This window comes from Talpa europaea (genome assembly GCF_964194135.1).
Source record: "Talpa europaea genome assembly, chromosome: 10".
Taxonomy (NCBI): domain Eukaryota; kingdom Metazoa; phylum Chordata; class Mammalia; order Eulipotyphla; family Talpidae; genus Talpa; species Talpa europaea.
This window is the reverse complement of record NC_140077.1, coordinates 41247578-41260143: the sequence shown is the minus strand read 5'-3', so window position 1 is coordinate 41260143 and position 12566 is coordinate 41247578. Positions and strand designations below refer to the sequence as shown.

Sequence of the window (12566 nt, the reverse complement as noted above, 5' to 3'; positions counted from 1 at the left end):
GTTATAATTATGTAAGATGTTGACATGAAGGGATGTTGAGTAAAGGATGCATGCATGGGACATCCCTGTAAAGTTTGACATTGGTTTTTCTATATTCCACTTGTAAGTGACACCATCTGGATATTTATCTATTTCTGGTTTATTCCACTTAGCATAATCCCTTCCAGCTCCATCCATGTTGCTGCAAATGTCTTAAGTCTAACTTTCGATTGCTGAGTATTATTCCATTATATATGTATACTACACCTTCCTAATCCATTCATCTGTCTTTGGGCACTTAGGTTGTTTCCGTATCTTGGCTATTATAAATAGTGCTGTTATAAACATAGGAGTGCATATATCCCTTTGAATTAGTGTTTTTGCATTCTTCAGGTAGATACCTAAGAGTAGAATTGCTGGGGCATGTGGCAGGTACCTTTTTAGTCTTTGAGAAAGCTCCACACTGCTTTCCATAGGAGCTGGACCAATCTACATTCTCAATAACAGTGTAAGAGGGTTCCTTTTTCTCCACACCCTCACCAGCACTTGTTTTTCCGGTCTTTTTGATATGGGCCATTCTCACTGGTGTGAGGTGATCGCTTATAGCAGCTTTGATTTGCATTTCCCTGATGATAAGTGATGAAGAACATTTTATCTTTTTATTGATGTGAATTATGTTAATTGATTTTCAGATGTTGAACCATTCTTGAGTCCTTGGTTGTAAATCCCACTTGGTTATGATATGTAATCCTTTTAATACATTATTGGATTCAGTTTGTTAGTATCTTATTGAGGATTTTTGCACTCATATTCATTAGGGAGATTGGTCTATAGTTTTCTATTTTGTGCATTATCTTTGATATTAGAGTGATGTTGGCCTCATAAAATGTGTTTGGCAGTATTCCTTCTCAATTTTTTGAAGAGTTTGAGCAGAACAGATATTAGTTTGTCTTTGAAAGTTTGGTAGAACTTGCTTGTGAAGCCGTCTAGTCCTTTTGCTTTTCAGGAGAATTTTAACTACTGTTTAAATTTCCTTTCTTGTGATCAGTTTGCTCAGGTTTTCTATTTCTTCCCTATCTAGCCTTGGATGATTGTATAATTCTAAAAATTTGTACATCTCATATAGGGTATTGAACTTATTTGCATATAAACGTTCACAGTAGTCTCATTATCCTCTGGGTTTCTGCAGTATATGTTGTTAACATCTCCTCTTTCATTTTTTATCCTATTTAAATGTGTTTCCCTTTTATTTTCCCTCGGTAAGCCTAGCTAGAGGTTTATCTATTTCATCTTTTCAAAGAAGCAGCTTTTGATTTTATTGTCTTTTGGAATGTCCTTTTGATTTCTGTTTCGTATATCTCTGCTCTAACTTTCATTATTTGCTTCTATGGGATTTGGGTTTTTTTTCTAGTTTCTCAAGATATGAGATTAGGTTGTTTATTTGGGGTCTTTTGTCTCAGTGTATTTTTTGATTTCTCATCGATCCTGTGGTCTTTCAGTAGAGTGTTGTTCAGTCTCCACGTATTAGATTTCTTTGCTTTCTCTTAGTAGCTCATTTCTAGTTTGATTCCTTTTGGCATTATTTCAAACTTCATGAATTTGTTAAACTTGTCTTGTGTCCCAGTATGTGAACAATCCTGGGAAATTCCCCGTGTGCACTTGAAAAAATATATATTCTGCTGTTGGTGGGGTTTAAATTAAGATTTGGAAATGCCCTAATTTATAGCTCATAATGTTAAAGAAGTCAAAAAGATCTCATTCGTTAGTCTTAAGCAAGAGTATCTGGGCAAGGACAACCCTTTAAAAAACTGCTTTAGTGTTATCTAGTCTCCAGTGTCTTTACATCTATGTATTTTTAATCTTTCTATCTCTCAAAATAGTCTTATAATTTCTTCAGTTTTATCAGTCAATCCACTATTTCAACTGTTTATATGTTTTATTTTTTTAAATATTACATAGTGGTTTATATTCTGTATCTGATCATTCAAGTATCTAAAATTCTGGAGATGTCTAAATCTTAGTTGTTTTAGTCTCACCATAGTGTCTTATTGACAGCAGTATATTTTTAATGACTTCATATTTAGCTGTATTTATTCCTTGAAATTCCTGAGGTACTAGAATGAGGGCACTTCTCTTCAGAGAGGATGTGACTTCTTTTCTGCCAAGTACCAGGAAACATTACTAAACTGAACATTTTAAATTTATTTATTCTTTCCCATAGCAGTAAAAATTCAATCCAAGATTTAGATGAAGGCAGGTCTATGGTTTCAAAGTCCTTGAAGACCATACCACAAGACTGCAAGAATCACCTCTCCTTTTAAAGCTTCTGCCTCAAAGCAGATTATTTTCAAGACCACTCTTTCTTTCATTAACAGTGTAATTCTTTTTGGAGATTTAGGTTCTATGCAGGGGTCTCAGATTTAGTAGTCCTACGCTGTGGCAGTTCTTCTCTTAGAACTGTTAATCCCCAAAGCCCTGGAGTTCTGGAGCTATGTACCTCTAGCCTCAGCAGTTTTGCCCTCCTTTAGTTTAATTTTAGTCTTTAGGTTTTATTTGTTCAGTTTGCCCTTGAGAGTTTTCATTTTTTGAGGCTCAGCAGTGCATTTAAAAGTATCCTATATTCTTCTATGTGTATCTAGGTGTGCTTTTATTTTCTTTTTTTTTTTAAAGATTTATTTATTCATGCTACAAGAACCAGGATACAGGCCAGATGTACGGGAGGGTGAGAGGATTCACCAGAGACAGTGCGGGGAACAGAACAGGCAGACTGACTGAAATACACTGCTGAGGGAGGAGCGGGTGAGACAGGAGAGGTCTGCTGCACCATGTGGGTATCTCCCTGGCCGGCCGGGATCAAACCCGTGAACCCATGCTAGAGGCTGCAGACAGCTTCACATGGCTGCGCTCAACTGCCTGCGCCACCAGGGAGGCCCTCTAGGTATGTTTTAAAAGAAGGGTTTACAAAATAATGATTCCACTGTTTCCACAAATTACAAATAGGTTATGAAATTTTAATGCTAAAAGAACCAAATTAACATGTCACACCTAAATTTCAGTGGAACTCTTACAGTCTGCTTTTTTCTTTTTTTTTAACTTACCCGGGCAAAGTCAAAGTGGGGTTCATACTGTCCACCAACTCCATAATTTGCTACCTGAAGGGAAAAAGAAAACATTAATGAAATAGGAAGACTGCTGTTCAAAAAAATCTGTAAGTCTCATTTTTGGCCTCTTTTATATTATGGTTAGATACTTCTAGAAAAATGAAATGCAAACCATTTCAAATCAATGAGAGTTCATGAGGAATAAGAGATTAAAAACTAAAAGGTAGCTACTATATGCTATTTTAGAATCTTAGTTAATATTTTCTCTAGCAAGTTTGGAGGGGAGCACATTTTTTTTCTTAACACATAAGTTAAATGATTTGAATTCAAATTTTAGAACTAGAATTTTTAGAATTAAAATTTTCTAGAATTAGAATCTTGAGATTTCTATTTCACTAAACATTATCCTTTAGAATTTAAATCAGGACTAATTCTTCCCAAAGTCTAACAGGGAGGCTACTTAAATGTGTTTTACTTAAATCCTGTTTTTCTATTTTTTTTTACTTTCTAATATAAAAATAGTAAGAATTTAACACCAACTTAATTATTCCTGCTGGAAGGCCCTAATAACTTCAGTTAATTATGAGTGTCCCAATGTGAAACAGCAAAAGGAAGTGAGAAAAATATTTGGTCTGAGTTCTTCAAGTTCTAGCTAGTTAGTTATTACACATGTGACTTTGGAAACAAATTCAATTTTTTTTAATTCACAAAATAAGGAAAAACTCTCTTAACTCTCTACTTCCATCCCCAAAAGACAAAATGAAAGGAGACTAATTACAATGTTGACGAAATGAAAGGACAATATAATTAAGAGTGCTGCCTACAGCAAAGTCCAAGTACTATAATTACTTTGGATATTTTACTACACCTGTTGTAGACACCCTGGGTTTTGATAAGCCTGTTAAATAGGAATATATCAAGTAACCTGAAAGAGCCTTCTAAGTGTAAATACAAATTAGGAAAGAAAAAGACACTAATTCGAAAAGAAAAAGAAACATCAAAGAGATTTTAATAATCAAATGACTACTAAAAAAAAAAAATAATCAAATGAATACTACGGAAGCGGTATATTACCACAAAATAAATGACAACTTAAGTAATTAAAATATAGACAGTCCTGCCTTACATAGTTGCAAAATGCACAAATCTCAGACACCTCATGGTTTAGTTAACTGTTAACACTGGACTCCCAACAATAGTTGAAATCTCAGGTAACATGGTACATTAACTGTAAAATGTACAAATGCTGCTGCTAGTTCAAACAGTCCACAAATTACTATATATGATCAATGCCTAATCATGTTACTTTCAAAGTCTGACAGTGATTGGTGACTGCACATCAGAGCACCCACAAACAGCACAGCATGCAGTTGTGCTACTTACCTCCCAGTGAAAAACCATATACTATTGTACAAAAATGGATAACTAGAAGAGGGAATTGGCCAACAAAGATAAAGTATACAATAGAGAAATGGAAAGTGACGTGAAATTGAAATCAAACTTAAATAAAATATGAAAAAATCTGACAAGGGCAGTGTTTACACCATCGCTATTTGAGAAATCGAGAGGCAACCAGAAGGCTGTGAAGGCATACTTAATATAAGGAAAGTGATAGTGATGAAAAGGATGAGGATGTCCAAGATAAAGTGTCAGTGGAGAAAAATCTTCACAATAAAAGTGAAGACATTTAATAATTTTGGGGATATTTAACATTGAACGCATAAAGGATTAAAGTGTTGAACACTGGTCTACACTTAGAAATACAGCAATTTGCAAAGGCAGAGAAAAGATGCTACTCTGTCTTGTAAGTTTCATGATGAAAAGGAGTAAGGTATAAACTATTACTGTGTTTAAAAAGAAATAAAAAATTTTAATTCTCAATATTGCCAATATTTTAAATAACCAATACAATTCAATAGGGATGAATGGTCTTGGCAACAAGTGATAGGAGAATTGGATGCTGAGGATGAAACTGAACCTCTACTTCCTACCATATACAAAAATTGGCTCTAAATGGATCAAACACCTGATGTAAGAGATAAAAACACAAAGAAGATTACAGACATAAATCTTTGTGACATGGGATTAGGCAACAGTTTCTTAGATATCTGAAGCACAAGCAACCAGAAAGAAAAAAAAAAAGAGGTTATCAAAATTCAACAAAATTAAATTTTTTTGTGCCAAATGACACCGCCAATAAAGACAATTCACAGAATAAGAGAAGATGATATTTGCAAACCAGATATCTGATAAGGGATTAGTATCCAGGCTATATAGAGAACACTTAAACTCAACAATTTAAAAAGCCCAATTAAAAAATGGGTAAAGGATTTGATAAAAAATTTTTTCAGGGAAGTATATAAATGTGACCATTTAATAAGCAAATTAAAAGACAGTGTGAAATGAAAATGAAAACCATTAGGAAATAATATTCCAAACCCACTATAATGGCTATCCAAAAAAATGGACAAGAACAAATCTTAGTAAATATGTGAAGAAATGAAAACCCCCATATATTATCAGTGGGATTATGAAATGGTGTAACCACTTTAGAAAATTTTGGCAATTCCTCAAATGTTAAACTAAATTACCACATATCCCATACTTCTATATGTGGATATAGACCCAAGAGAATTTTAAATGTTACACAAAAACTTATACACATATATTCACAATATTAGTCATAATAGCCAAAAAGCAACCCAAAATAATCCATAAACTGATACAGATTAAATGTGGTATTCCCAAATGGTAAGATAAAGTACTGATAACAAGCTATAGCATAGATATATCTTGAAAACATTGTTATATAAAATAAGTTAGATATAATAGACCATGTTTCCATTTATATTAAATAGCTAGACTATGCAAATTCATATAAAGTAGATTAGATTGCCAGAGACTCTAGTTAGGAGGAATGGAATGTCTACCTAAAAACTAACGGGAGTTTCTTTTTGGGAGTGATGAAAAGTCGAAATTAAGACATAGTGATGTTTACACATTTGTGATTATTACTAAGACCAAGGAAATTTTTATTGAATCATTTCTCTATAAAAAAGGGAGGAAAATTATTTTTTAGAAAACTGCCCCGGGCCTCCCCGGTGGCGCAGCGGTTGAGCGCTGGGTTGCAAAGCTGCCTGCAGCCTCTGCAGCGCAGGTTCAATCCCCGGCTGCTCCAGGCCACCGGGGGAGGGTCCCACATGGCGGGCAGACTTCTCCTGCCGCCTGCTGCTCCCCTCAGCAGTGTACCTCGGTCCTGCCTGCTCTGCTCCCTGCCCTGGCTCTGGTGAATTCTCTCACCCTCCCACGCTTCTGACTGTACCCAGTGCTTGTATAAATAAATAAATAAATCTTTAAAAAAAAAAAAAAACTGCTCTGGTAACCCAGGAATTAAAAATAACAGTACACTTAATAAACATTAGTGCTACATGTTTTCATATAAATGAAATGTACAATTTATAATCAACAGTAAGAATCTTAATATTTTGACAAATATTTTAAAAATAACAATCATCTTCCCATTGATTATTAGGATAGCTTTTGCATGGTTTCAGCTTACATATTTACTGTCCCAACTAACATGCAAGTTCAGTACTGCCTATATAGTGTCAGGAAATCTCATCTAAAGTATCTTTTGAAAAGTGTAAAGAAAACTTAAGGATAAATGTGGTAACATATAATTTAAGGATAATCTGAGTACCTACCTGTAATTCCTCTGCTGTGGAAACATCTAGTCCTGTTAGATCTTGTATTCTCATATTAATTCGAGACACCACAGGGTTTTCATAGCCAGAAAGCCAGGCACTAAGAATAGTAAGAAAATAGTAGTTTTACTGATAATGTTCCATTACATGAAGATCAAGAGTTGTCATTTCAAAAGTCACATTAAATGGGACAATAATTCTTTATAAGGCATTTAGTTGATTTGCTTGTTTGATATAACTTTTACTAACATTCTAGTTGCAAAGGATAAAACTAACCTCACTAGAGTTTCTATGAAAAACAGTTGAATTAATATAAGATGGCTATGTACATTGACAATTTTTTTTTAATTCTGGGAAAACATATCAAACTGACTAAAAACAATTGTTCCTTTTCAGTAAGGCATAAGAACTGAATTGGGAGGGAGATGATGGTTTGTTTTGTTTTGCCTGACCTATATATAATGCTAATAGTTTTTAAGAAAAAAATTACATATTGCATACATAACTTTTACAAGGTACACAAACACACGCATTAGGATAGTTCTAAAAAAGATGGAAATAACAAGTGTTGGTAAGGATAGAAAGAAATTTGGAAATCTCATACATTGCTAGGAAAACGTAAAATGGTGCAAGCAACTTTGAAGAAGTTTGGCAGTTCCTCATGTTGCTAAACAGTTCGAGACCCAGCAATTCCACATCTAGTTATATACCCAAGAGAAATTAAAACATAAGTTCATACAAAAACTTATATATAAATGTTCACAGCAGCATTAATAACACCCTCAAATGATGAAAACATCCATCAATTGATGGACAGATACATAAAATATGCTGACAGATTGTGTGATGAAAAGGAATAAAGTATATACCACAAAACAGATCAACCTTGAAAACATATTAAGTGAAATAAGTCAGATAAGTTATGATTATGATTCTATTTAAATGAAAAGTTTAGAATAAGCAAATCAATACACACGGAAAGGAGATTAATGGTTGCCAGGAAAAAGGGGGCAAAGGGAATGACTCCTCAAGGATCCAAGATTTCTTCTGGGGTAATGAAAATTGTGATTAGATAATGGTGATGGTTGCAAAGCTAAACTACTGAACCGTAAAACGGTGCATTTTGAGGTATGGGAACTATATCTCATTAAGAAAAAGCATCCCCAAATTAAACTATATCCCCCTTAACATGTTTTCCCAGTTAATCTTTTCCCCACTCAATAATTCCTCCCACATCTTTTAACTAGGCTTAATCCCCTCCCATTAAAAATAAGTAAAAATTAAAAATTCTTTCCCTCCATTCTCTGCCTTCCTCCAACTAGAAACCTTTCTCCTCCATCTTCAATTCGACTTTTTTCAGACTCATTTCTCAATCCATTCCAATCCAGCTTTAGTCCATTCCAATCTAGCATTACTCCTTTATAATGCAATCAAAACTGCTTTTTTCTCTATTCATTTGCTTATGAGGTCTTGAAAATGTGTACAGTGTGTACAGTAACTGCCATTTGAAAAATCCTGCCTTTAACACTATATGATTAATCTTCAAGAACTGATTCTCATGGGGTACTCTGAGCCAGCCCAATTTTAAATCACATCAAGACAAAATTCGTTTAACTAAAGAAAGAATAAAACATACACACCACACAATCATACACACTGCTCTTCTTTAGATAGCACTTACTTAAGTAAGACAAGACAGATTCAGTAAGTTATATTTTTGAAAGTTCAAGTAATACATTCCTAAATTTATGGTATATTATACTATCAAGTTAACTTTGTTTTATTCATATATCTTATCAACAATTCAATCTTTTCCAATAATTTAATAAAACTTAACTGACAGTTCTAATTATATATTGCCCAGTGGCCTAATAAGCTAAATAAAAAACTGAGGAGGGCCTCCCTGGTGGTGCAAGGGGTTAAGAATCAGCCTGTGAAGCTGTCTGCAGCCTCTGCAGCAGGACTTTTGATCCCAGGCCAGCCAGGGAGCAACCCACATGGCGCAGCAGACCTCTCCTGATTCGCCCACTACTCCCCTCAGCAGTGTACTCCGGTTGATCTGCCCATTGTTCCCCGCTCGATCTTTGGCGAATCTTCTCACCACCCACACCTCTGGCCTGTAACCCCATGCATAAATAAATCAATCTTAAAAAAAAAAAAAAAATAAAGTCCTAAAAAAAAAACAAAAAACCCACTCAGGAAAAGCAAGTAGAGACCCATTTGATCTTCCTTTAAGAAACCAGGTAACTGAAATACTTCGTCACAGTCAAGTCTCTAAGTATCTATTTGCATATTTTTTAAAATGTTTTCCCACCAATATCCTTGCATCCTCTTTCTCTTTTCCCTCCTAAATCAGAAATATCACTTCCTTTATTAGTATCAAGTAATTTTGTTTTTAAAGATTTATTTATTTATACGAGCACTGGGTACAGTCAGAAGTGCGGGAGGGTGAGAAAATTCACTAGAGCCAGAGCAGGGAACAGAACAGGCAGACCGACGAAGTACACTGCTGAGGGGAGCAGCGGGCACGGCAGGAGAGGTCTGCTGCGCCATGTGGGACCCTCGCCGGTGGCCGGGAATTGAACCAGCGCTGCAGAGGCTGCGGGCAGCTTCGCAGCCCAGCGCTCAACCGCCGCGCCACCAAGGAGGCCCAGTATCAAGTAGTTTTTATACATATTTTGTTTTGTTGAATAATCTGCTATGTAAAATTTGTCTTAGTCATTCTGATACATAATTCCCTTGAACTCTTCACAATTTTCTATAGATAACAGTTCATCTTTCTTATTGCTGAGTATTCCATTTCCTAATCAAATCTTCTTAATCCAGTCCTCTTTATCAGTGGGCAAGTAGGGTGTTTCCATGTCCTAGCTATTGTGAACAATGCTACAATAAACACTATAGGACATAGAGAGGTAATAACATGGCATGGCAGACCTCTCCTGTCACTCCCCCCAGCAGTGTATTTCGTCAGTCTGCCTGTTTTGTTCCCCACTCTGTCTCTGGTGAATCCTCTCGCCCTCCCACACATCTGTCCTGTACCCTGGTTCTTGTGTAAATGAATAAATAAATCTTTAAAAAAAAAAATCCAGGGCCTCCCCTGGTGGCGCAGTGGTTGAGCGCTGGGATGCAAGGCTGCCGGCAGCCTCTGCAGCCGGTTCGTTCCCCAGCTGCCGGCGAGGATCCCACCAAAAAAAGAAAGAAAAAAAAAAAAGACTGCATCAATTTACATACCCACAATGTAACAGGGCTCTCTTTCTCCAGATCTTGTCCAGCAGTTGTTGTTGGTCTTTTTAATATGCACCATTCTCATAGGTGTGAGATGATAATCTCATGGAGGTTTTGGTCAGCATCTCCCTTATTAAAAGGGATGATGAACATTTTTCCATGTATCTATTGTTCTGGATATTCTCTTTGGTGAATTGTTCAGATCTGTTCAGATCTGCTGTACATTTATTAATTGGGCTGGTTTTTGTTAAATTATATTTTTGTATATTTTGGATGTTAACCCCTTTTCAATTGTGTAATGTGTGAATATTTAATTCGGCAGAATGTCTTTTTAATCTATTATTTCTTTTTCTGTGTAAAGCTTTCTAATTTAAGGGACTCCCAACTGCTTACTTTTGCTATATTTCCCTTAGCATAGGGGTTGAGTCTCTAAAAACTTTATTATTGATGTGATCAAATGTATCACCAATACTTTCTTCCATATAGTTGATTATTGCAGGGAATGTATCTATTTTTGAATGTGGAGTTAGATAGTGATCCAATTTCCCTAGCACCATTTGTTAGAGATGCTCTCCATCCCCCATTGTATGGTTGTGGCTTCTTTGTCATGAATTATTTGTATACATGGACTCATTTCTGTACTTTCAATTGTTTCATTCATCCATGTCTTTTTATTTCAATACCATATTGTTTTAATAACTGTTGCTTTATCATATAAAGTCAGGAAACATGCCTCTGTTCCCCTCTATTTTTCTCAGGATTGCTTTAACTAATGATTTTCATGGTTCCATATATATTTTAACAGTTTTTGCTCTATCTTTGAGGATATCATTGCTATTTTAATAGGGATTGCAATAAACTTATATATAGCTTTTGGTAGCACAGTCATTTTGACTATATTCTCCTCATTATTAATTCTCATTCATAAGCATGGACTGAATTTCATCTCCTTATATCATGATCTACACCCACTAGTAGAGTCTTATAGTTTTCATGGTGTAAAATCCTTCACCTGCTTGGTTAGGTTAATTACTAGGTATATGATTTTTTTTCTTTTCGCAATTGTGAATAGAATTCTTTTTAAATTTTTCTTATTTATATGTAAAAAAGCAATAGATCTTTGTATGTTAATTTTATTACCTGCCACTTTGCTATATTCTATTATTCATAATAGCTTTTTGGTAGTCTGTAGTTTTCTTATACAACTTTTTCATTATGTAAGACTGGTTTACAACACTGTATATAATTCAGGTACATGCTACCACTAAACCTAACACCATGGCACCTTATTCCTCCACCACAATCCATTTAACCTTTTCTACCATATCTCTTGTTCTCTACCCTCCCCCTTACCCTCTGGTAGCCTGAATTCTATAGTTAAACTTCTAGGGTTTGTTTTTGTTTTGATTGACCCTTTTGGTTTTGATTGACCCTTTGTTTTGTTTCATTTGTTTCATTCCCACATAGTGGGAATATCCCTTGCTTTCTAACTTACTTTGTTTAGCATTATTCCCTGCACTTATATTCATGTTGTCACAAAAGGCAAGCATACATCTTTTTTATTGTTAAATAATATTCCATGTATAAATACATCTCATGTCCTTAATTCACATATTTTTGGGCTTTAAGTTGATTACATAACTTGGCTATTATAAACACTGTTATAATAAATATAGCAGTGTAATATATCCCTTTGAATTACTGTTTTTGTATTCTTTAAGTAGATACCTAGGAGTGGAACTGCTGGATTGTATGGTAGATCAATTTTTAATGTTTTGGGAAATAGCCACACTGTTTTCTATAAGGGCTGAACTAGTCGACATTCCCACCAACAGTATTTGAGGGTTCCTTTTTCTCCACATCCTCACCAGCACTTGCTGTTTCTGATCTTTTTTATTTTTTTATTTATACAAGCACTGGGTACAGTCAGAAGCATGGGAGGGTGAGAGAATTCACCAGAGCGGGAAACAGAACGGGCAGACTGACAAAATACACTGCTGAGGGGAGCAGTGGGCGCAGCAGGAGAGGTCTGCTGCGCCATGTGGGACCCTCTCTGGCGGCCGGGAATAGAACCGGCGCTGCAGAGGCTGCGGGCAGCTTCACAGCCCAGTGCTCAACCGCTGCGCCACCAGGGGAGGCCCTGATCTTTTTGATTTTGGCCATTCTCACAAGTATGATGGTATTTCATTGTGGTTTAGATTTGCATTTCCATGATGATGAATGATGAGAAGCATTTTTTTATGTGCTGCTGCCCATCTATATGTCTTCTTTGGATTAGTGTCTACAGCTCTTCTATCCATTTTTTGATTGGGCTATTTGTTTCCTTTTTGTTGAGTTCTATGAATTCTATATAGATCTTGGACATGAGCCTCGTCAGATGTAAGATGTACAAATATTTTCTCCCATTCAGTAGCAGGTCTTGCATTAACGATTTTTTTTTTTTGATGTGCAGAAGATTTTCAGTTTGATATTATCTCACTTGTTTATGTTCTTTGGTTTCTCTTGCCATTGGAAACAAAGGCACAGACATCCCTGAAGCCAACGTCATGGAGTGTCT

General features: G+C 35.5%; 1 protein-coding gene across 4 annotated transcripts in view; it reads right to left on the bottom strand.

Moving 5' to 3' along the window:
* The window catches only part of P4HA1 (prolyl 4-hydroxylase subunit alpha 1), a gene marked incomplete at its 3' end in the record, with an annotated part of 53541 nt that overhangs the window by 10982 nt on the left and 29993 nt on the right, over positions 1 to 12566 (bottom strand). For 3 of the 4 annotated variants that reach the window (XM_084245372.1, XM_084245371.1, XM_084245374.1), the window contains 2 exons: positions 6785 to 6884; positions 3078 to 3131 (listed from right to left, as the gene is read on the bottom strand). In XM_084245372.1, the coding sequence (XP_084101498.1) occupies positions 3078 to 3131; positions 6785 to 6884 (154 nt within the window). The remainder of the gene's footprint in view (positions 1 to 3077; positions 3132 to 6784; positions 6885 to 12566) is intronic. The other variant, XM_084245373.1, reaches the window with a different exon arrangement.